Source organism: Polypterus senegalus, chromosome 14 (genome assembly GCF_016835505.1).
Source record: "Polypterus senegalus isolate Bchr_013 chromosome 14, ASM1683550v1, whole genome shotgun sequence".
Classification (NCBI taxonomy): Eukaryota; Metazoa; Chordata; class Cladistia; order Polypteriformes; family Polypteridae; genus Polypterus; species Polypterus senegalus.
In genome coordinates, this window is record NC_053167.1 from 138,516,145 (window position 1) to 138,542,220 (window position 26,076).

General features: G+C 41.6%; 1 protein-coding gene across 1 annotated transcript in view; it reads right to left on the minus strand.

Annotated features, from left to right (window-relative positions):
- LOC120515027 (riboflavin-binding protein-like) overlaps positions 1-26,076 on the minus strand; it is a 68,873-nt gene that overhangs the window by 15,395 nt on the left and 27,402 nt on the right. Inside the window, exons 2-4 of the mRNA XM_039735716.1 lie at positions 24,362-24,519; positions 16,051-16,147; positions 11,244-11,372 (exon numbers count right to left, since the gene is read on the minus strand). Coding sequence (XP_039591650.1) covers positions 11,244-11,372; positions 16,051-16,147; positions 24,362-24,506 — 371 coding nt within the window. The 5' untranslated portion in view covers positions 24,507-24,519. The remainder of the gene's footprint in view (positions 1-11,243; positions 11,373-16,050; positions 16,148-24,361; positions 24,520-26,076) is intronic.

Sequence of the window (26,076 nt, forward strand, 5' to 3'; positions counted from 1 at the left end):
ACGGACAGGATTGACAGATTGATAGCTCTTTCTCGATTCTGTGGGTGGTGGTGCATGGCAGTTCTTACTTAGTGGAGCGATTTGGCTGGTTATTTCCGAAAACGAACGAGACTCCCACCTGCTAAATAGTTAGAGGGACAAGTGGCTTTCAGCCACGTGAGATTGAGCATTAACAGGTCTGTGATGCACTTGTATGTCCGGTACTGCACGCGCCCTACACTGAATGGATCAACGTGTGTCTACCCGGCGCAGGGAAGCCGTTGAACTCCATTCGTGATGGAGACCGTGGCTTCCAATTGTTCCCCACGAACGAGAAATTCCCAGTACGTGCGGGTCATACGCTCGCACTGATTACGTCCCTGCCCTTTGTAAAGCCCCCCATGGTTGGGTGACTTGGTGGATTATATATAAAAAAAAAGCAGCTGGGACCGCAAAGAACAATGAAAAATCAACGTGGAAACCAACTGAGGCGGTGTTTGGAAAATTAACAGTCAACATGACTCACAGGTGTGTGTGGACTGTACACAGACGAAAGCGACTCAGGTAGGGAGTTGGGGGCAGTGCGTACTGAACGAGCGCCGTTCAACCCCGTCCTTCGCTTTGGAAGGAGAAAGTGCGACGGCGCTCCTCCGGTTTTCAGTCACGGGCAATTGTATGTTGGTTCGTAGCGTGCATTGTTGCAATGTTACTTTTCTTGGTGGTTTATTAAATTACGGATTTTTCAAATATTTATTTTTTCCTCTGTGCTTAAAAATCATTTAAAAAGCGGCCTGATTATGCGGCGTAGTTGGCTCGTAATAACTATTCATAGTGGCTCTAAAATCCGTACTGACCCCTACACCCCTACTCTCTCTTCTGTTTCTTTTTCCAGTTTCTTTTTGGTGGCGGCCTGTGCCACAACCATCTACTCAAAGCATCATGATGCTCCAGCATTGATGGACTAAAAGCCAGAAGTCTGCATGACCATCATCATCAAGTCCTTCCGTAAGAACCCTAAATACAAAGAGGACTGTTTCATTTATGTTAGGTAGAATGCCCAGAGGGGACTGGTCAGGCGGTCTCGTGGTCTGGAATCCCTGCAGATTTTATTTTTTTCTCCAGCCATCGGGAGTTTTTTTTTTGTTTTTTTCTGTCCTCCCTGGCCATTGGACCTTACTCTTATTCTATGTTAATCAATGTTGACTTTATTTTCTTACTGTGTCTTTTATTTTTCTATTCTTCATTATGCAAAGCACTTTGAGCTACATTTTTTGTATGAAAATGTGCTATATAAATAAATGTTGTTGTTGATGGACAGGTAACTGCGCCTCTTGGCAATCCAACTGCAAAACACAAGAATTTAACAGAGTGTTGTGATGTGAAATTTTGTGTACAAGTTGATAAATATTTTGTATGTCTTTATTTGTGACTTAGACAAAGCAAATGTAATATTAGTGTTACATTATTGAACCCCTTTCCCCCTTTTAGGACTGAGTCTCTTTGTAGTTTTACGACAGGGTTGGGGTGAAGTGCCTCAAACAAGTTTGGCTAATTTGGCTAATATTTCTCTGCAGGACTCCCAGTCAGCCCCCACTGGAACGCCAGACTGCCTAACTGCCAAGCTTTACCTTAACATATCGTTTGGAGGGCAGGTTTGAAGGTATTCCGTCCCCCCATTGGTCTGAAGTATGGCTGTTTGGAACTGTCTTGTATCAAAAGCCTTTAAGAACCACGATGCCCTATTGGCTCTAGGGGTTGGACAGAAAACCTATAATTTTGCTTGCTTTACCTCACCCTCTCTCTTTTACCAAACTGATGAAAGATCATCTCACACACCATAAACTGAAAAGGACAACACAATGAAGAGCACAGCTCGGCAGCCATATTGAGACTGGCATGTGGCCTGTTCTGAAGAAAGCTGACCACAAATGATGACTTAACTAAAGAAATTTTAAGTAACTAACAAGTCTGTGTGCTGCCTGAAACAACACATCAGCATTTATGAGGCTTTATGGTTGCCAATATTCAAATGTACTTTGCATATTGTTATTATTCATGAATATTATCAATGATACATTATTTAAATTGTAACTTAACTCCTGCTTGTCTTTTACTACACCTAATTGCCTGAGGTTATACATGTAGAAGGGAAGGTGGGGAGAAATTATATGGTACAACACCTTATAAACAGTGGTAAGTCTGGGAGATTTGAGGCATTCTGACAAAGGCTACACATTAATAATACAAAAGGGGAAAGTAGAGTAATATAATACTGTAGCGACCCGGCAGCCAGCGCTGGCGGCATGATGCATTGTGGGTAATTTATGTAAAAGTTACTGTTGTGTTAAATTAGCAAGGCAATCGAATTATTGTTCCTGTTGAAATTGTTGTATGTGTTTGTGTTCAACTGATAAGGGTGGGTTTGGGTTATTGCCGTCCGGGGTTACTAAATTGTAAATAGTTACCATCAATGAGAAAGGTGGCTTCGTTAATGACCCTGGAAATGGCTATACAATGAGATTGAACTTTGTTTTCTGACTATCTGCTTAATAAAGAGATACAACAGGACAGAGCTGTGTTATTGCTAAGATTTCATCTAAGCAATGATTGCCGAGACACTCTGAGTCGTGCGGTGTATGGGACACGAGTGCTCGCTGGCTTATTGAGCTAGGTACAGCTGCGTGCATGGTGCTGGCATTTCGCTGGCCGACCAGCTTGGGGGAAGTGCACGGCTCTGAAAACTTTAAGACTCAACCACGGGTCGCTACAATACTCTACCAAGACAAAACACAGAACATATTCTCACACACAGTAACTATATAAACAAAAATTAAATGAAATTGATATAAATACCTGATTAGACAAACAGCAAAATTACATAACAATATTATAAAAAATAGAAAACAATGAATTATAATAAAAAGAGCACAAGGAAGACAAAACAACGCACTTTAAACAGTAGCCAGGGGAGGAACCCAGGCTTGACCATAACATTGACATCTCTCAACTCTTCCATGCTTATGTGCCAATTAGTGGCATTTTTGGAATAATAATTCTGGTGGTACATGGACCTCCGAGAGAGAGAGAAAGAGGGAGGTATTATCAGAAGAGGCCTCTCTTTCTCTCTCTCTCTCTCCCTCTCTCTCTCTCTCTCTCTCTCGTCACTCACTCGCTCACTCACACACCAGCTCTCTCTCCGTTTTTCTACCTCTCTCTCCCTCTTTCTCTGTCTCTCCCTCTCTCCGTCTTTCTCTCTCTCTCTCTCTCTCTCTCTTTCTCTCTCTCATCACTCACTCGCTCGCTCACACTCCAGCTCTCTCTCTCTGTCTCTGTCTCTCTTCTCTCTCACTCTCTCCCTCGTCACTCGTTTGGTCGCTCACACTCTAGCGCTCTCTCCAGTCTTCCTGCCTGCTTCTCTCTTTCTCTCTTTGCTTTAACCTTCTCTCATCTCTCTTCAAATTTTTTTTTTGTCATTTGATTTTCCTTCTCATGCTCTCCTTATCATTCTCTCTGGGGTGCAGCGCCTCCCTCATGCACCGCAAAAAGCCAGTGAGGCAGATAAACCATCCGTCCCCCAACCCATGCACTTCGCCCCAGTTATTACAGTTTTTCTGAATTGCTAAAACACTAAATCCCATTGTAAAAACTAAACTGTCAACTACCAAAACTCTTTCATCAAATCAATCCCACAGTTGTCAAAATCTTAAACACCATTCATTTGGTTAGGATACAATTTGCAAATCTGAATCTCCCATTTACCAAAAGTCTAAACACATTCTCAAACACGAAACACATTTAGCAGTGTGGTGCACTTGTACCCAGAATGGTGCACACAGGCTACAGAAGTTAAACAAATCATTTCCACACTACCATTCAAAATTATAAACACATGTGTCCAGTCAGTGAACCCAATTAGTAAACAGTATATAAGCCTAGTGAAATGCAAATGGCATGAATGGATCCAACAATGGAGCAATACAATAGAAGAGGAAGAGGAGTCCGTGTCAGAGGTGGTTGGCAAGGACTAAGACCAAGAAGAAGATCTGTAATTTCAAATGACATTCGAGCAACTGTCATAGATCATGTTCTGGTGCATGGCATGACTATGAGGGAGGCAGGGCAACGTGTACAACCAAACCTAAGCAGGTTCTCAGTGGCTGCTATAATCCGGACCTTCAGAGAAAAAAAACAGGTAAAAAGTATACTTGTCTCAGTAAGGGGACAATCTCCATGGTACTGTGTTTGAAAACATTTACTGAAAACATAGATGTATATATATATATATAAAGTATACTTACTGTATAACTAAATGGTATTTTTTTAGAATTGAAAGACGGCCACATGAGGGTGGAAAAACACACATGTGCTCACAACACCAAGAGACACTTATTGTGGAGATCCATCCATTTTCTAACCAGCTGAATCCAAATACAGGGTCACGGGGGTCTGCTGGAGCCAATCCCAGCCACCAATCCAGGGCAGGGTGCCAACCCACCACAGGACACACACAAACACTAAGGCCAATTTAGAATCGCCAATCCACCTAACCTGCATGTCTTTGGATTGTGGGAGGAAACCCACGCAGACACAGGGAGAACATGCAAACTCCACGCAGGGAGGACCCGGGAAACGAACCCGGGTCTCCTAACTGCGAGGCAGCAGCGCTACCCACTGCGCCACCGTGCCGCCCCTATTGTGGAGATGGTCCGTCAAAATAATGCAATTCGACTGTGTGAAATACAGCAGCGGATTATAGAAGACAACATACATTTTGAGGGAATAAATGGTGTGAGTCTGTCAACAATTGACCGTGTCCTGCAACGCAACAAGATAAGGATGAAACAAGTTTATCGGGTACCATTTGAGCGAAACTGTGAGAGAGTGAAAGAGCAACGATGTCAATATGTGCAAGTAAGTAAAGCGTTACAGTAAACTCAGAACTAGAATGTATGCTGTATTGTCTGGGATGCAGCACATGTATACATCATACTGTGTCACTTACAGAACTAAATGTAGTTTGTTGTCACTGTGTACAGACAATCTTTGAGCTTGACTCAATGGTTAGGCCTCATAAATACATCTTTGTGGATGAAGTTGGATTCAATCTAGCAAAAAGGAGAAGAGGTCGCAACGTCATTGGTCTACATGCCATTATTGAACTGCCTGGCCAGCGTGGTGGAAATGTAACTATCTGTGCTGCCATCAGCAGCTATGGGGCGGAGTGGTGGCTCTGACGGTAGGGATCTGCACTGGCATTTGGAAGGTTGCCGGTTCGAATCCCGTAAATGCCAATAGGTACTCTGCCCTGTTGGGCCCTTGAGCAAGGCCCTTAACCTGCAACTGCTAAGCGCTTTGAGTAGTGAGAAAAGCGCTATATAAATGCAAAGAATTATTATTATTATGGGGTTCTCCACAGTCATGTTACTGTTGGGCCATACAACACCAAACTTCTAGTAACATTCCTGGATAATCTACGGGATGTTTTGCTTGAGCAGAGAGATCGCGAGCAGGCAGAGCATCCCATGTATGTTATCATTTGGGACAATGTGAGCTTTCACCGTGGTCCAAGAATACGCGATTGGTTTCACAATGAGCAGCATTTTATGAATGTGTTTCTTCCACCATACTCTTCCTTTTTGAACCCTATTGAGGAGTTTTTCTTGGCATGGACAATGGAAGTATACAGCCGAAACCCTTACACACAGGAAAATCTATTTCAAGCAGTGAATGGAGCATGTGGTGAGATAGGAGTGGAATCTCGCCAGGGCTGGAATTGGCCTGCTAAAGAATTCTTTCCTCATTGCCTTGCAAGGGAGACCATAGCATGTGATGTGGATGAAGTCCTGTGGCCTGACCCAGCACAGAGGCGTGATGCTGAGGCAGAATAAATGATCTGAATATGCTGGAAAAATATATATATATATTTTTTTATATATATATAACTTTTTTGCTGCAGTTCTTTTTTGTTAAAATGTGAGTACAAGAATAAATGAATAAATAAATAAATATTATTTTCCCGCTATCCCACAGTGTTTTGTATCTATTTATGTAGTGTGTAATCGTTGCTAAGTTGTGTTTGCACATTGGCTGGTTTTGTGTGGTTTTTGACAGTAGTGCTTGATTTTGAGTAAAGTTAAAATAGTTTTGGGTCAAATGTTTGGTTTTACAAGACAATTGAAGGTTTTGTGAGTGTAGCTTGAATTTTAGAGTATGTGTTTAGTGTTTTGAGACAAAGAGTTCAGATTTTAGGAAATGTGTTTTAGCAATTCAGAAAAACTGTAAAAAAACTGGCTACCATTTATGAAGCTGAGGACCTGCTAGACCACACCAGAGTATAGGGTGACGGAGACACTGCTGGTTTGACCGCCTCTCATCTCTCTTCCAATTTTGTTTTGTCATTTTTTTTTTCCTTCTCGTGCCGGCTCTCCTTATCTATCTCGGTGGGATGCAGAAGACCCCCAACCCAACGTACACCTCGCTCCAGTTACCTCACTAACTTCCTGCATCTGTGCGAGCGTGCACCCACAGAGACTGGGCCAGCCATTCCATTATTTGGTTATTAAAAATGTGCTCCCATTTATGAAGCTGCGGACCTGCTATGCCACACCAATGGAAGCACTGATGGGTCAGAAGGAAGTCCCCCTCCCTGCAGCACCCCCTGGTGGCATTCAAGGACCCCTACAATATTGTCCTTCAGGACTACGACTCCCATACATCACTGCAGGCATCCTTACTGGGTCCACACCAGAGGAGCACTACCGTTTATCATACTGGGGGAAGAACTACTCTTGATATCCCAGCTCCCCCTTATTTTTCATTAATCTTTCACTTTGTATGGGATGTTGAAACAGCTCCAATCCCGGCTGGGTTATGCCTCCTTCCATACCGTCCTAACATTATGGCATCCCAGCTGGGAAAGGGTCCAGTGCAAGACTTAAAAACAAATCATGACATTCATTGACATTCATTTAGTATGCTGTGTCACATATTTAGAATTATAACTCCACCATATTATCAGGAATTCAGACACTGAGGGGCCACATGGACCTGAAGGAGAGAGAGAGAGAAACAGAGTATGGAGACAGAGAGAGAGAAAGAAGCAGAGAGAGATCGATCTTATCAGAAGAGGTGGAGCCTGGAAGAGACCCTTTCACAAGCCATCCTGAGAAGTCATGCACAGGAGGAGTGTGTGTGTGTGTGTAAGCATGAATGAGTAATAGAAAGCAAGATGATGAAGCACTTAAAGAGCAGTTATGTGAAAAATTAAATACACACAGGAAATGGTTGACTTTCTCAACATATTTCAACAGGTAAACATTAGATCTTCATTCAGACAATGCCTACAGATAAGTATGATAAACTTCAATAAATGATGCCTCAAACTGAGACAGTGTATTCATTCTCATAATCTAAATTAACATAAATGCAGATATGGTCACTTGGAAAAAGTAAGTCCACCCTTACATTTATCACTTCTTTAAATCCATCATATTAGAATCAGGTGTTCCAATGATTAGAACCTTCTTAGGAAGTAAGCAGGTGGACCTGACTGTCTTAAACGTCAGATATCGAGAATCTGGTGGTCTTTTGCTATTGTCGACTGAGGTGTCATCATGACAAGATCAAAGGTGCTCTCTAAAATTCACAGAAAGAAGGTTGTGGACTCCATGAAGTCTGGCCAGGTATTTAAAAATTCACCAAATTATTTGAAATCAATCATTCCACTGTAAGGAAAATTATCTACAAGTGGTGCTGATTTCATTGTTGATTTCAAATGGCTGCTAATTTGTTTGAGGATTTACTGACCCAGCAAATTCTCCACAAGAGGTGGAGGTGACTACTTGATACTAAAAGAAGTCTCCAAGAAACTCAAAATTTCATCCTGCGACCTGCACATATCTCTTGCAGTATTGCATGCATATGCAATCTGAAAGACATTACATAAATTTGACCTGCACGCAAAGTGTGCCCAGTGCTAATGCTAAGTTATTTTGCACCCTAGGCCAAGCTTATTATTATTGTGCCAGCCAACTGTTCGGTTGCTAACCCATATGACTGACTCCCCCCTCTTATGATCTTTGCCTAATTCACCTCCATGGGAGTGCCAGGAAAAAAGCCTTGCAATCCAAGAAGAACCTTAGAACGAGACTACAGTGTACCATTGAATATCTAGGCAAACACCAGGGGCCTCATGTATAAAAGGTGCGTACGCACAGAAATGTTGCGTAAGAACGTTTCCACGTTCAAATCGCGATGTATAAAACCTACACTTGGCGTAAAGCGTACAGTACCTCATGCCTTGTCGTACGCAAGTTCTCCGCTCGGTTTTGCAGACTGGCGGCACCCAGCGTCAAAGCAATGGTACTGTTCCTGTGTGATTACTCTTTATTTTCATGACGCAGCTTTATAAATACACAGAAACTAACCACATATTGTTTATTAGTGTAATGCATCTGATTGTATTTAACTCGTTACAATATAATGGTCCAGGGAACAGCCATAGTATGCCAAATACCAGAGCTGCTTTAGCGTTGTTACTCTCACTTCTCCTTCTTCTTCTTCTTCTTCTTCTTCTTTCAGCTCCTCACGTTAGGAGTTGCCACAGCGGATCATCTTTTTCCATATTACTCTCACTGCACCACTCAGAGTATTTATATCACTGTATCTGAGTGTGAATCACAACAGCAGCTGATCGGAAAGAGAATTATCGGTATACAGCTTTAAGGACACGCTGTCTCAGCCACTGCAAAATGTTTTAAAGCCTTTCCTGTACGGACCTCGCGGTTCACAAACAGTTTCATCCCAAGAACTTTAAATGCACTCAATCAAGTGCTCCTTGTAGAACTGTTAGGATTTATAAGTACAATCACCTCACTGTAAACTTGCACTACAGTTATAATATCTCACAACCTGAGCCACTTTATAAAGCGCGTATTCACATATGATGACAATATCATTTTTAAGATGAAATTCAGCAAAATATGTTTATTATATTATACAGGTAAAACTTTAACTTCATTTAAATAATCTATATTCTTCACTGGGACTGGGAAGGATTGAATAATTAAACATGTACTACGAAGATATTTCAGTGTTCCTTAAACTTTTTAAAGAATCAGCGCTCTAAGTTTACAGATGGCTTAACATCTATTACAGATGGCAATCGGTTACTTGGAGAAAGAAAAGCAAGAGCTGCTTGGGCCACGCCAATATACATTGAATATAAAACAGAAAGAGAAAATAACGACACAGCTAAAAACGCAGCGGCAAATTTCGACAAAAGTTAAATGCTTGTGTCATGAGCACGAGGCGGCTATCCAGTGTCCGCAACTGACGTGGCCATCCGCAATGCATAAGATACCATATTGACATTGGCGGCGAAGGAGCCACCGATTCTTTTTCTGCCCAGGGCCACCATAAGCCTAGAGCCGCCCCTGAGTACTGCTGCAATAAATAATTTCATCGATGGTCGTGCACAATCGCTGCGCTGTAAAACTCATGTTTAATAACGTGCTTTAACTCCTATCATCATGAAAATGATATCACGTATACATCTCAGTATTTTAGTTTTTCAGAGAGCTGTCATATTACGAATGTAATGGATTCTGTGTCCAGTTGGAGGAAGAGAGCCGGTTTAAGAAGCAAGTAGTGATTCACACACACAGAGCACATAGAAGATCAAACACAAAACAAAACATTTAACGTGCTACTTTAATTACGATATGATTTGAGAAATTGGTTAATTAAATTATTTTAAGATGAAGTTTATGATGTTCTACTTTAATTACAAAATAAACTACATGATTAAAGTTGAAATTTCGAGACTGAAGTTGACATTTCGTGTTTTTTTTCCCACTGTGTGCCTTTTTTTTTCTCTGTACCCTAAAAAGCTTTCATGTGACACTCAGACGGTAGGCTACGACTCGCCTTTTCACGGCGACTGATATCTGAGCTTTCAAGTTTCTCCAACACGCTATGTCACTCGATCAACTTCCTTTTGTTGATTATTCCACGGCTTATTTGAACAAATTGTATGTTTTTCCTTTGCCTCCACTTGGTACTCGCTGAAATTCTTATATTTTCCCCGTGCTTTTCCCATTGTCTTTTCACAGAAGGCTGCGCTTAAGGGCGATTTATATTGATTTGCATATTCAAAGAGGCGTAATTCTGGGAGGATTTGGGGCGTTACAAAATGCGCGTGCACGAGTGTTAGTTTTCACGCTGATCGGGATTTATGTAGCGGAAGAACGTGGAAGTTGGAGTATGCACAGACTCCTGCATCTGGATTTTTCTGTGCGTAAGCACATTTCGGCTTTTGTGCTTACGCCATGTTATAGTGCGAGTGCTACGTACGACGTTATACATGAGGCCCCAGGCCTTCTGGAACAATGTGATCTGAACATCTGAATTAAAGATAGTGTTGTTTGGCCACATTAATTAATATGTTTATCGCAAAATGAAGACAACATTTTCAGAAGAAGAACTTCATTCCAACTGTAAAGCATGGTGATAGAAATGGTCTGATTTGGGGTTGCTTTGCTTTCTTCAGGCCCGGGCAGCTTGCAGTCATCAAAACAACTGTTAATTCAGCATCATACTCCAAGTGTTCTTGAGAAGAATGTGAGGCTGTCTGTCCAAAAGTTAAATCTGAATCAGAAATGGGCTCTTCAGAATGATAATGATCTGAAGCAAGCTTCTGAATGCTTCCAAGGAATGGCTCAAAAAGAAGAAATGGAGTGTTATGGACTAGCTGTGTCAAAGACCTGATTTGAATCAAATTGGAATTTTGTGGGGGGTAGTGGGGGGGGGGTTGAAATGACCAGGACATGCCAGAAAACCCACAAACATCTCACAACTGAAGGAATTTTGCAAAAAAAGAAATTAGCAAAAATGTCAGCGACTGGTGGACAGTTACGCAAAACATAATGACAAGAATTCGAGAAGAAACAGCAGCTTCTGTGCCCAAGGATGGACTTACATTTTCTCCAGAAGACCATTACATCTCTTGATGTTTTTGTTGAATAAATGATTGGGGAGGTACATTTTAGTTGCATTTTTATTATCACCTTTATCTTTAGGCACTGTCTCCATGAAGACCTACTGTTTATCTGCTCAAATATTTTGAAAAAGATAACAATTTCCATGGGGTGTACTTACTTTTTCACATGACTGTATAAGATGGCTCCACCATGTCAAGTTGTAATTATATCAGATAGGAGCCACCAGGCGCCAACACCCAGCCATGAGGCACAAAGATAACACACCAGTCATCACAGAAGCTCAGGCACAGAGGAGCGTGCAGCAAACCCACGGGGTACTTGGGATTCTTCCAGCGGCCTGCGTAGGGCGAGCATTGGTAGAAGCACTCAATCCTCTTCATGAACTTTTCACACCTGCACAGAGAAAAGGAAAAAAGAGAGAAATAAAATGTGCCATTGAGTTAAGACACGGACATGCCCCCATGGAATATGATGTTTGCTGATGACATTGTGATCTGTAGCAAGAGTAGGGAGCAGGTTGAGGAGACCCTGGAGATGTGGAGATCTGCTCTACAGAGGAGAGGAATGAAGGTCAGAATACATGTGTGTGAGTGAGAGGGAGGTCAGTGGAATGGTGAGGATGCAGAGAGAAGGTGGATGAGTTTAAATACTTGGGATCAACAGTACAGAGTAATGGGGATTGTGGAAGAGAGGTGAAGAAGAGAGTGCAGGCAGAGTGGAATGGGAGGAGAAGAGTGTCAGGAGTGATTTGTGACAGACGGGTATCAGCAAGAGTGACAGGGAAGGTCTACACGACAGTAGTGAGACCAGCTGTGTTATACGGGTTGGAGACGGTGGCACAGGAGACAGAGCTGGAGGTGGCAGAGTTAAAGATGTTAAGATTTGTATTGGGTGTGACGAGGATGAACAGGATTAGAAATGAGGACAGCTCAAGTTGGACGGTTGGGAGACATGGGAAAGGCGCTATATAAATGTATTATTATTATTAAAATCAGAGAGGCGAGATTGCATTGCTTTAGACATGTGCAGAAGAGAGATGCTAAGTATATTGGGAGAAGGATGCTCAGGATAGAGCTGCCAGGAAAGAGGAAAAGAGGAAGGCCTAAGAGAAGGTTTATGGATGTAGTGAGAGAGGACATGCAGGTGATGGGTGTAACAGAACAGGATGGAGAGGACAGAAAGATATGGAAGAAGATGATCTGCTGTGGTGACCCCTAACAGGAAAAGCCGAAAGAAGAAGAAGAAGAATTGAGATAAGACAGGAAAAGTGCTATAAAATGAAAAATAACCAGACAAGAATGACCATTTTATTGCCGACTCTTATCACAGTGACCTCTACTGGCTTGAATATAATGGCTGATAAAAGCCAGCCACTCTTGTGTCTGGAGATGAGCTCTGGTCCTTCTAGACTGAGAAGGAATCTCAGAGAAACTAAAAAATATTCATCCGGCTGAACTTAGAACAATGGTGACCCCCCCTGCCCCCCTTCCCCTGCCCCACATGTAGACATGCAACGGTAAGCGCTTTTACTTAAATACCTTTACTCTGCTTTCCCTTTTTGCTGTGCACTTAGAGTTGTAAAGGGTTTAGCTCTGTGTGTTGCTTTCGTGCTGCACATAACAGGACGGATCAGGGGAGTTAGCCTGTTCAGAGTATATAATCCCCGGACACACTAGACGGCACCATCCATGTGTCGCTGCTCCCTTTTTCTAGACTACAGGGCAGGTTGGGAATCGTAGTCCCTTCGGTCAGCCCTGGTGGGTGTTATGGATGCCACCAGGGGGAGCTACAGGGATCAATCATCCCTACTTTATGAAATAAAAAAGGCCAAGAGCTACTTATGTTTTCTAACATTTATTCTTATAGCTTATTTCATCCATCCCGCTATATCCAATCCCAGGACACATGGCAGGGAACAAACCCTGGGCAGGGTGCCAGCCCACCACAGGGTACACACACCAAGCACACTCTAGGGACAATTTAGAATCACCAATGCACTTAACCTGCATGTCTTTGGACTGTGGGAGGAAACCCACGCAGACACGGGGATGACATGCAAACTCCACGCAGGGAGGACCTGGGAAGCGAACCCAGACGGGCCTCCTAACTGCGAGGCAGCAGTGCTACCCACTGCACCACCGTGCCGCCTAGCTTATTTCAACCAAAACAAAATGAATAAGCTTGTTTTGCCTGAATATTTACAAAATGTTGGTTTCCACAACTCACATTTTGCATTAAAACATCACAAAAAATATTTAGTTGACCTGCAAGTGCATTTTGTAGGTCTGTATGCATTTTCTAATGTATCTCACACTATTGCATTAAAACATAAATGCTGTCAAAATTAAACACTGCAATTCCAAATACACAGATATAACTTCTTCACTTGTCATTTTGTCACATGTCACTGTGTCACTTTATTCACATGTCCAGTTGCATGTGTGATGTTTTGTTTAGTTCGTCAGATGACTGGCACTGAGGTGTATGGTGGAGTGGAGCCACTGAGGGTCACTCTGATGGAGTCGTTTAAATGTTTGTCTGTCAGTCTTGTTCTGAACTTTGATTTCATGACATTCACGTCAGACTCACTGAGGTATGGAGACCCAAACAAAGCAGACATTTTCAGAGCTGCTTGGTGAAGATTCTTCTAGTTATCTGGCTCTACTAAGCTCCAGAAATGCTGATGAGACTTTAACTGCACATTACTTTGAAGGTTTACTAATATATAATATATAAAATGCAATGTCTGTCTGTCTGCTTTTCACGAGAGAATTACTTAACGGATTTAGATAATTCGCTTGAACATTCCAGTTGATCTTGCGACTTCTCTCATTTCGCTATGCATCAGAGTTCACTTGCGGTACTGACTTATTTGCGCAAATTCCAGAGACACGCAGTGGGCCGAGAGGAGGGGCCTTCCTAACTCACTCTCCAGGTTCGTGTTCCTTAACTCCACTTAGCTAGCAAACGAGAGAACAATTGAATTCAACTTTGTTTGATATTTAAAGTAAGTGTTATGTAGGTCTTGATGAGTTTGAGTGCAGTGTGACGGGCCCTTCAACACTGGATCCGGGGGAGCAGTCATGGGATGCACTCTTTGTCCCCCGGAACGCTCAGTGGCAGCCCTCCTGGGTTACATCGGTGCCACAGGTTTGGGACTTCAGGACTCAGACCTGTTGGGCTCCATGGCCACCACCCGGAGGAGCTGCATGGCTTAACAAGCAGCCACACCCAGAAGTGCAGCCTAATTAGGCCAATTACCACCTGGAGCAATTCAGCCTGTAGCCACTACTCAGGGGCCAGAATCGGGAGGAAGAGGACGAGGTTGCCTGGGAGGAGGAGGAGGAGGAGGAGTGGTGGTGGTGGTTTTGGTGCCAGAGGATTGTGTTGTGTGGAGTTAAGTGCTTGGGGGACTGTGTATTGTCTGTGGGGTTCACGGGGAAGACGTGCCCCACAGGTGAAGAAAAATAAAAGTGTTTGTGCTTTTAGACGTGCATCTGGGTCAGTCTGTGCCGGGTCGGGCGCAATATAGCGCCTTAATTTTAAAGCGGATAATCTCTGTGTCTGCCACATTGAAAAGATTATGGATCGTGATTTTGTGTTAAAAGGATCGTGATATGATTTTTTGGAAAGATCGCCCACCCCTAATTTGACTAATCAAGTTTTCAAATTTACGTAGGATTCATTAACCCTTTGGTGGGCTACTTGGAAAGGGTTTGTGAGCTACCGGTAGCTCGTGAGCGACGTGTTGGAGACCCCTGGTCTAAACCAATGACCAATGCCGGACAATAGCAAACACTGTGAAAAACGTCCATGTAAAAAAGAAAAATAAATTCTCACGTTACTCGAATTGCATAATCCACATCTTTTACACAGTCGCTAGCTCAAAACATGATTGTCTTTTTTGCTAAAATGTTGTTAGATAGATACTTCGTAACAGCTGGTAAGATCAAAGACTCACAGGAGTGATGTTTTGAATTGAAGACAGCACTCTTGACCAATAAATGATGGGGAGAGGCGGGTCTTCAAGTCAAAATGTCACTCCAGCTAGTTAAACGCATTCCCAGTGAAATGAGATTTCTACAACAGTACAAATGGACAAATCGTAAAATATTATTTGTTATTGAAGTAATACACTTGTTAATTAATGACATTAGGCTTTATTAGTGAAATGAACCTACACTTTATTTATTTATGCCAGCGTTTGTCAACCTTTACGTATTTGTGACCCGAGTTTTCAAAACAGTTTTAATCGCGCCCCCCTAACATTTTTTTGAAAGGAGCTCACTAATACCAGTTTGTTCTTTTTTAATTAATGATATATCATAGATGCATATTTTATTATACCTACTTAACTTTTATCGACGTTTATCTAACTCTATATTTATTTTTCTAGTATCAGAATGTAGTTTAAGTTCATTTGTTTTGGTTTCAGTTGATGTATTTTTTATATTTTCGATTCTTGTATTCATTTTTTCGCATCTTCGCGCCCCCCTAGGGGGGCCCGCCCCACAGTTTGAGAATCACTGATTTATGCTCAAGGACTGGGTCTAAAGCACATCCATTGTACGGTTTTATTTCCTATAATTAACAACCACAACTGAACAGCACATGACATGCTTATCCTCCTCCTTTCTCTACACCACCTCCTTTTTCTGTGAACCCCACCCATCAAAGCCCTGTATGAACCCATCATCAACATATCAGCACCACATCTCCCTTTCTTTGAAGCAAAAGAGAGATTAGATTTGCGAATAGACTAACAGAAATTATTTGTTTCTTTCCTCTTTTTTTTTCTCCAGCATCCACGTCTGCCTTGACATGCACTCATATGTTTATCCACTGCCCCCAATATTTTAATCCTAGGGACCCCCTGAACGGCATATTTTCAACAGCTCCCAGTGTTAGGACTCCATCATGGGGTCTGCCACTGGAGGTCTTTAGTCAGCCCCTATTACATAGTATTCACTATAGTAAGATGCAATATAACTCATGATGATTGGCATGTTAACTAGTTGAGGTCATCAGTGAAGTATGGACAGCTGTGACATTGCAATGCATTTCCTCTCACCTGTGGCTGATGTTTCCACATTTGTCCCAAAACATGTTGTCCACCTTTGACACTGGCGACTGCAGCTGTTCTGTGAAATTCCGGTAGCAGCAGGAGGCTGTAGGAAGAGAAGAAAATGGATTACTTAACCATTTTGTTAAACATTTCAGTACACTTGAAGACCAGCTAAAGACATGGATCTTGTAGCCCATAAGAGAAAAGGCTTTGGAAACCACAGTGCAGACCTTCCAGAGCTGCTACACTCATCAATCTAATTAAGGAGACTCTGTGTTTTCCTAAAGATGTGTATGTGGGGTGAATTAGTGAATGAAAGTTTCATGAGCACTCAAGTGATTGAGAAGACATTAGTGGGGACAACTGCCCAGCATAGCATTCATTTCATACCTGAAAGCCAAAATGGTGTTTGCTGTTGTCACGTGTGTGCAAATTAGACACAGCTTAAGGGATCTAGTTAATATAATTACCCACCGAACCAGGGGTTGGCACTGTTCTCTCTATTTCTCCCTCTTCAGACCAGGTGATTACCATTACTGATGCCATCTCTGGTGTCCGTCCTCCTGGACCAGCCCCTTCCTACCGTTTTTTTTTTCATAAACCAGCAGAGCACTTACCTACTTCTGTTCTGTTTGAACTCGTGTCTATAAAGACATCGTTACAACTAATTGTGTTTGATCTATTTAAAAAAGTTTCAAATTATATGGGGTTACCAAGGTGGCACCCCAACTCTTTATCTGTGTCCTTTGTGTCATTTTACACTGTGTTGGATCTCAGGCGGCTTCAATTAAGTCCTAGGACGAGGACAGCTGAAGTGGCTAAAGGTAAAGTACCATGGAGAGTGAAGAGTCTTACTCAATTTGAATGGCAATTATCAATGGAAAACAGGCATCTAAAAATGAAACCAATGGGTGCTGGGCAGTTTCAGTCATCTGGTCAGTCCAGCAAACCAAACGATTGAACATCACGTGCCTAAAGAGACATCAAGCTCCAGTGAAAAGACCAGTCCTGGGGCCTCATGCATAAACGGTGCATATCCACAAAAATGTTTCGTAAGAATGCTTCCATGTTCCAATTGCGATGTATAAAACCTAAACTTTGTGGAAAGCCACACACATTTCCATGGTAGCTCAAGTTCTCCGCTCAGTTTTGCAGACTGGCGGCACCCAGCGTCAAAACAGTGCTACTGTTCCTGTGTGGTTATCCTTTCTTTTCCTAACGCGGCTTTATAAATACACTGAAATTAACCGCATATTGTTTATTAGTTTAATGCATCTGATTGTAATGAACCTGTAACAATATAATGGTCCACAGAATGGCCAAACTATTCCAAATACCATAGCTGCTTTAGCGTTGTTACTCTCACTGCACCTCGGATCCCACATCGGATCATCTTTATCCATATTACTCTCACTGCACCACTCTCAAGTATTTATATCACTGTATCTGAGTGGGGAATCACAGCTCTAGTGCAGCTGATCTGAAAGAGAATTATCGGCCTTACAGCATCAAGCACACGCCGCCTCAGGCATGCTGTCTATTTGAACTGCTCTCATACGACAAACGCTTCCGAGTCTTTCCTGTACGGACCTCGCGGTTCACAAACAGTTTCATCCCAAGAGCTCTAAACTCACTCCATCAGTCCATCAAGTGCTCCTTGTAGACCTGTTAGGACTTATAAGTACAATCATCTCACTGTAAACTTGCGATACAGTTATAATATTACACAACCTGAGTCACTTTTTAAAGCGCGTATTTACATATGATGACAATATCATTTAACGTTTTTAAACGTATCGTTTAACGTGCTACTTTAGTTACGATGGGATTGAGAAACTAGTAAATTAAATGATTTTAAGATTAAGTTTATGATGTTCTACTTTAATGACAAAATAAACTACGTGATTAAAGTGGAAATTTCGAGATTAAAGTTCACATTTCGTGCTTTTTTTCCCACAGTGTCCCTATTTATTTATTTTTTCTCTGTACCCTAATTAGCTTTCATATGACACTCAGACGGTGGGCTATGACTCGCCTTTTCACTGCGACTTTGATATCTGGCAACTTCTTTTTTATTTCGGGCACTGTGCAACTTTGTGAACTTGAGCTTTTGAGTTTCTCCGACACTCTATGTCACTCGATCAACTTCCTTTTGTAGTTTATACCACTGTTTAAACCAAAAAATAGTACATTTTTCTTTGCCTCCACTTGGTATTTGCTGAAATTCTTCTATTTTCCCTCTTGCTTTTGCCATTGCCTTTTCACAGAAGGCTGAGCTTAAGGGCTATTTATATTGATTTGCATATTCAAAGAGGCGCAATTCTGGGAGGAGTTGGGGTGGACAGCAAGCGCTTGCACATGTGTTACTTTTCACGCTAATCGGGATTTACTGTATGTAGCGGAAGAACGTGGAAGTTGACGAACGCACAGATTTATGCATCTGGATTTTTCTGTGCGTACGCACATTCCTGCTTTTGTGCTTATGCCATGTTATAGTGTGAGTTCTACGCACGGTGTTATACGTGAGGCCCCTGGTCAATATCATATGGGATGGTAGATACTGTGCCAACTCAGAGTGAGAAAATCACAGAGTTGTAATGTAAGCAGGGAACAAGCCGAAGTCAAACCTGAAAGTCAACCTGATCTGTTGTTGTTGTGCGAGACGAGCTAGTAGAATAAAATAAAAACACAAATGAAAGTCTCAAAACCAGGTGATCAACATGTACTAGCATCAAAACCAAAATGAGAACCAAAAACCCAAGGTCCAAAAATATAAGCGGTAGTCAGAAAGATCAAAGACAAGATTTTGATTAAGGATCAATGTTCAGGAAACTGCAAACTAGGATGAGGACAGGAACTCAAGACGATCATTTCATCCCATTGTGTTGTTCCCAAAAGGTCACAACCTTGCTCATAGCAACACAGAGATGCTACCCTAACAACAGGGCAACAAAATGGCAGTGGTCAAAATAGCAGCTACTGCAAATAATTAAGAAGAATCAAAATTTTCAACTAAAGTAATAAAGTAGGTACAGGGTACCAAGTGTGGGGAGAATGGCACTTTGCTTCTAACAGGGATAACAGGTTGAGGGGGACGCCCCCAGCAGAGAGCAGCATGGTGGGGTTAAAGGCATCGTTGCTTGATAATTTCCATTTTTTTTTTCATTTCTGTGCCTTATCCTAAATGGATTATGGCCATTTTGTTGCGTCTTTTTGGGGTTTTCATGCTCAGGGATTCTGATTTGGAAGAAGGAGCTTATTATTTATTAGTGCTGTTCCAAAGTGCCATTTGGTTTACCTTTGGACGTCATCATTTTGTGAATCCTGTCATCGTGACATGGCTCCCAGTTGCCTGGGGTGAGAGCTTAGGGGTCACGGGTTTGACGCGTCAGTTGGTGAAAGGGTAAAAGTTTTTTGTATCTGAGTTTGTGAAACAAAAATAACGGAAGAATTGTATATGTTTATTTAGTTAATGTTCTTGGTAATGACTTCTGTATCAGTTTGGGTTATTCATTTTGGCTCAACATGTGTGCTCCTTGGACTTCCCAGTTATGAATCTTTGCTTATTTTCTGAGTGTCATCTCTTCTTCTAGTCCTTAATTTTGAAAAGTCTCTTCACTTTCTTGGTGTCAGAACACGTTAATTGTTAAGTTTTACTTTTCATGTACTTATTGTCTCTATTATGATAAAAAAATCGAGACGAGACTAATCCTGCGACGAGACGTGACTTTTTAAAGAGACTTTTTGGAAGGAAGTCCCACGAGATGGCGACATTTACCATGAGATTCTTGCAACTATTTTTAAACAAGACCACGGTCATCAGGTACATTCCGGCACTTGACCTGGACAGACACCGATCCATTAAAGGGCTTACTTATGAACACACACACACTTATGATGATCCAGTTTAGAATCACCCATTCATCTAAATATGGCAGTGAGAAACGATGAAGTGAAACAAATTAACGTGAAAATTATTGATCGGTTACATGGCAAATTGATTAAATGCGTATCAATAGACTATATTGAAGCAGTTGGTGATGATCGTGCAGAAGATGGAAACATCAATTTATAATATCCCATAAAATATCTACAAGCGTTAACACTGAATTATTGCTGAAAGAAGGACGTATCGTAATGTTATTGCGTAATTTATGTATGAGTGATGGACTATGCAATGGAACAAGATTAGTTGTATTCTAAATTGTTCGAAAGATTCTAACATGTAAAATTTTAACAGGCGACAAGAAAGATAATGTAGTACATATTCTGTGAATAACATTAGACAAAAAAGAAGATCTCGATATGCCATTCGTATTAAAACGTTTACAGTTTCCTGTGAGAATAGCTATTGCTATGACAATTAACAAATCACATGACAAACATTCAAAAAAGTCAGTTTATTTATTAGAGAGAAAGAAACGAAATTCACTCACAGGCAGTTATACGTTGCGTTGTCACAATGAAATTTAAAACACGGAATCAAAATTCAAAGCGATATTGACGAAAAGTTAATTCCAAATATTGTTTTAGTTGAAGTTTTAAAGTAAAAGTGAAAATAATGCATACATAAAAATTCCCATGAAAATAACAATCTCTTTAAATTGTATATCTGGTTAACCAAACCCGGGGGTTGGCGAGCGAAGCCAGCAGGGGGCGGAGCCCCCTAGCATGTGTGTATTTTGTGTTTATAAGAAATACTTATGAATTCTTTGAAATCATTTCTTTTGTTTTTTTTTTTGTCTGGTTTCTCCTGACTCACTGATGTGAGCAAACATTCACATTTGACGTACCATTCAACTCATCTTAATGTCTAGTTTTGCAAGACATCAAGCTTTTTGGGGTTCTCCCTTATTATTGCCCATCCAGACCCACCAGGCTATCTGTAGACCACATTCAACAGATCCAAGAAATTACAGACCAGCAAGCTTAACAAGCATCACAGGTACATGAATAAAATGAATTATTAGGAAAAACTGAGTAGCACATGGCAAGGACAGGAGTTTTATGAACAGTCAGCATGGGGTCAGAAGAGGGAGGTTGTGTTTTATTCACAGGCTGGAATTCTATGAGGAAGCAACAAAAGGATACAACCAAAGTGGAGAAGGTGAGATTATTTATCTGGACTCTCAGAAAGCATTTGATAAGGTGCCACATGAGAGGGTGGGCATCAAACTAAAAAAAAAGTGGGTGTGATGTGTAGATGGGGGCAGAAATGGCTCAGACACAGGAAGCAGATGGTTGTCATGGAAGGAATCTTATCAGAATTGGCCGATGTTAAGAGTGGTGACCAGCAGGGGTCTGTGCTAGGGCTGCTGCTATTTTTAATATAGAGAAATGATTTAGATAGGAATATAAATAACAAGCTGGTTAAGTTTGCAGATGATACCAAGATAAGTGGATTGTCAGATAGTCCAGAATATGTTGAATCATCATAGACAGACTTGGACAGCATACAGGCTTGGGCACATTTGTGGCAGAAAAAAATATTTTCACTAAATGTAAAATATTACACATAGGAAGTAAAAATGTGAGATTTGAGTGCACAACAGGAGGTCTGAAAATCGAACATTCACCTTATGAGAAGGACTAAGGAGTCATAGTGGACTCGACACTATCAACTGTCAGTCACTATTAAGAAGGCTAACAGAATGTCAGGTTATATAGCGCCTTGATGTGTGCAGTACAAGTTCATGGAGGTTCTGCTCAGGCTTTATAACACACTGGTGAGGCCTCATCTGGAGTACTGGGTGCAGTTTGGGTCTCCAGGCTACAAAAAGGACATAACAGCACTAGAAAAGGTTCAGAGAAAAGTCCTTCTGTGATGATATAATGGATTCCAAATTATCTGCTAATCCACCTATCTTAGTATTATTCTGCACACTTAACCAGCTTATTGTTTATATTCCTATCTAAATCATTTATAGATATTAAAAATAGCAGCAGCTCTAGCACTGCCCCCTGCTGGTCACCACTCTTAACATCGGCCAATTCTGATGAGGTCCCTCACACCATAACACTCTGCTTCCTGTGTCTGAGCCAATTCTGCACCCTTCTACAAATATCACCCTGAATGCCCACTTTTTTTAGTTCGATGCCCAACCTCTCATGTGGCACCTTATCAAATGCTTTCTCAAAGTCCAGATCAATAATCTCATCTGCTCCACTTTGATCGTATCCTTTTGTTGCCTCCTCACAGAATTCCAGCATTTTAGTAAAACACGACCTCCCTCTTCTGACCCCACACTCACTGTTCCTAATACCTCCTGTCCTTGCCATGTGCTGCTCAATCTTATCCTTAATAATTCCTTCTATTAATTTTCCTGTGATGCACATTAAGCTTACTGGCCTGTAGTTGATTGGATCTACCCGGTCACCCTTTTAATACAATGGGATGATATTTGCCATTTTCCAGTCCTTCAGAATCTCTCCAGTGAGCAGTGACTTCCTAAAAATATGTGTCAATAACTTGTATTGTATCATTTGAAATATCTGCCAGGTGGCACAGTGGGTAGTGCTGCTGCCTCGCAGTTTGGAGACCCGGGTTCGCTTCCCGGGTCCTCCCTGCGTGGAGTTTGCATTTTCACTGCTTGAGTCTCCTTCCTCAGTCCAAAGACATGCAGGTTAGGCGCATTGGCGATTCTTAATAGTCCCTAGTGTGAGGGTGTGCGTGGGTTGGCGCCCTGCCCAGGGTTTATTTCCAGCCTTGCACCCTGTGTTGGCTGGGATTTGCTCCAGCAGACCCCCATGGCCCTCTAGTTAGAATATAGCGGGATGGATGGAAATATCTGACTTAACTATTTGTGTTTGTTACGTACTTCAACCTCATAAAGTAGATCAGCACATTTCTTATTACCACCCCGAATTAGAGAGACTTATGCTAATTTAAACTTTTTATTCATTATTCTGTTTTTTTATATCTATGTGTTCTCTTATGTTCCTTGAATTTTGTGGGTGAATCCCCCCAAGGGGCAGGGCCACTGCTAAGGACAATCCCTAACGTATTAAAAGCCGACTGCTAAGCGAGTCTCTTTGTGGTTCATTGAATTTCCTTGGTGTTATCTTCTGAGTATTGTGTTGTTATTTTTTTCCTCCGATTTTGATAGTTTGACTTCATATGTGGATTTGGTTGCTATAAATTTCTTTTTGTCAAACCCTTTCTTACCGTTTTGCTTTTTGCATTTACATTAAACATTTTTTATCCTTCTATATAAAAGCGGTCGGGTGTCCTTCCGTCCCGTGAGTGCTACGCAGGCGCGGAGTTTCACAAACGTCCCATTTATTTTGCAATGCACGATGGGATTTGTAGTTTCGTTTTTCCAGGTAAAAGATGATTTTTCTACTCCAGACTGTGCGATATCTTCTTCTTCTTTCTTACTATATAAAAGCGGTCGGGATTGTCCTTCCGTCCCATGAGTGGAAAGCGTAGCGGTATTCCGCTTATCACAGACTTACTACTTGCAGCTTGCGGTACGAAGCGACATGATGTGAGCAGAGCTCTGGTGCTCCCATCGTTCTCTTGCTTTTTTGTGCGATGCGCTGGAAAAATAGACAAAATTATGTCTCTGGAAATAATTAATGTTGATGGAATACAACTGTCTCACTGCGTAGTAAATATCAGGGGGGTTCAAAAGGGCGACCTCAATATAGAAAAAATGTTGAAATTTCATCACAAAAATAACAGAAACTACGAGTATTAAAGTAATACCGCTCAAATGCAATATAACCAAATTAATGAGTTTGTATAAAATATCAAATTGATCTACATATTGAATTGCCTTAAGAAGTGGTCAACTTAAAAGTCGGTCGCCTTAAAAGGCGGGTCAGCCTAGTTTTTATATAGATTCTGCTTTTGAATTCCTTGTAATAAAACATTTTTCCTATTCTCCCTCTTGTAAAGTATTTTCTGGGCCATAAGACTTTAAAGCTTTTCAGAATTATAAAAGTCTGTTCCCCAGTTTTGGCGTCTGGACAGGCCAAAGCCTGAATGTGGAGTTGGCAGGTCAGGCTGCCATGGGGTGAGCCTTTTCCGGTTTTACTTTTGTGGTTTATGTTGAAGATCACAAACTCCTTTTATGTTATGGTTTGAACCCCAATGATATCAATGATAATGCTGTACAATGCTGAAATGTTTAATTTGCATAGATCAATTATGACTTGTGCAGTTCCATCCATGCAAAAACTGATTTTTTTATTTCTGATACTTGGTCAGACAATATTAAGCTCCCGCACGGGCTCACAGAAAAACTGTACAAAAAAGCAAACATCTCATCTTTGCATCTGGCATCATACAGACGTCTGGTAAAGAGCAACTCACCGTTGGAATAGAGCTGGCATTCAGGCATGTCTGGCTCTTCACTGGGGGACTTCTTATGGTCCATCCTCTCCAGACACTCGCCTTTGTGACAAGAAACTGAACAAAAAATGGCCAACAGGCCCAGAGCAGCAAGCAACAGCCTCATGGTCAGTCAAGTCCTGTGAAGAGACAAACAGGGAGCTCAAGGCGAAGAAATCTGCAGAGTGGCCATCTCATCATGGTGTAAGGTGTCTTGTGACCGAGCTTCTATACAGAGTACCTTACACGCAGTCTTACTCATGGCCGTCTACCATTAACCTTACCGTGCTGGACCACCCAGCAATAGATTCAGTACGTACTCAGAACGTTTCACTCTCTGCACACTTTATTGTGTTGTAGGTCTCGTTTTAAAAGAATAGATTTGTCATTATTTTCTATTAATTCACACTCAATAACCCATAATGACAAAGTGAAAACACATTTTCAGAAAGGTTTGAAAATTATATAAAAATCTCAAACTGAAATCTCTCATTATTGGAAATATTCAGACCCATTGCTGTGCTCAAGTCCATCTTTTAGGTAAGATATCGACTTTTGGCGACACAAGGAGTTGAGGGGCGAACATTTTGTGTATCCTGTCCAACGTGCCGTCAAAAAAGTCAATTGTACCCCGAGATCGTTTCATGTTAGATGAATGGACTGTCTCGTGCCTGCCTGTTGTGTTATAGTGGTGGATTTATTGTCGTGTGTCTCCTGGAAATCTCACACCTCGCCGCTCAGGACTACCGGTAGGACTGTTCCATTAATTTCCTATGGAAGCTGTTCTCGGGATTCTCATCTTCACATCATATCATTTCACCTGCTTTTGTTGTATTGGACTGTATAAGGACATTGTCTTGAATGTTTATTGTTGTGGTTTGTGTTTATTGTACATCGTTGTACTGAACGCACGCTAAGGAGAAGCGGTCGGATCATCTACTGGCTTTCTGGTGCTGGCGAGATTCATGTTCTGCTTGTCACTTGTCGTTGTTTTAAGAGCTGGGAGCACATGAAGCGTGTCTGCCAAAAGCAATCCAACAACTGCTAGGTTAGATGTCCGTGGACTTGTTTTAAAGGTTGTCTCACTGCCTTGTCTTGCGTGACGTTGTAAAAACAATACTTTTAATCTCTTTCTCTCAGGACATATAACGTTGCTCGCGTTGTGAATTGGGCAGCTGAACACATGCTAAGGAGATGCCATCGGATCATCTGCTGTCTTTCTGCTGCTGTTGTTGCTGTGGTGCTGCCCGTCGATCATTTCAAATCCTCTACAGCAACTGTCCTTTTGCCACTTCGTGTCTCTGCCGCTCGCGTTGTGAAGGGGGTTAAGGTGGCTGAACGCAAGCAAGGAGAAGCGGTCGGATCATCTGCTGGCTTTCTGCTGCTGGCGAGCTGCGTGTTTTGCTTGTCATTGTTTTAAGAGCTGGGAGCAAGTTAAAGCATCTCTCGCGGGACTTCAAATTGTCTTCCGAGAAGATGAAATCTCATCTCCCTAGTCTCCCTCCCAAAAGATTTTTTTATAATAGAGAGATTGTTTATTTTTGAAACATATAAGCACTTAATACAATCTTTATAATCTTTGAACCACATTATATTTTAAATTGAAAACGACACTACTACACTACTTATGAAATTGCATAACATTAACACCTACAAAAAAACCTTCCATCAAATTTCTTCAAGTCGTTTTAAATACC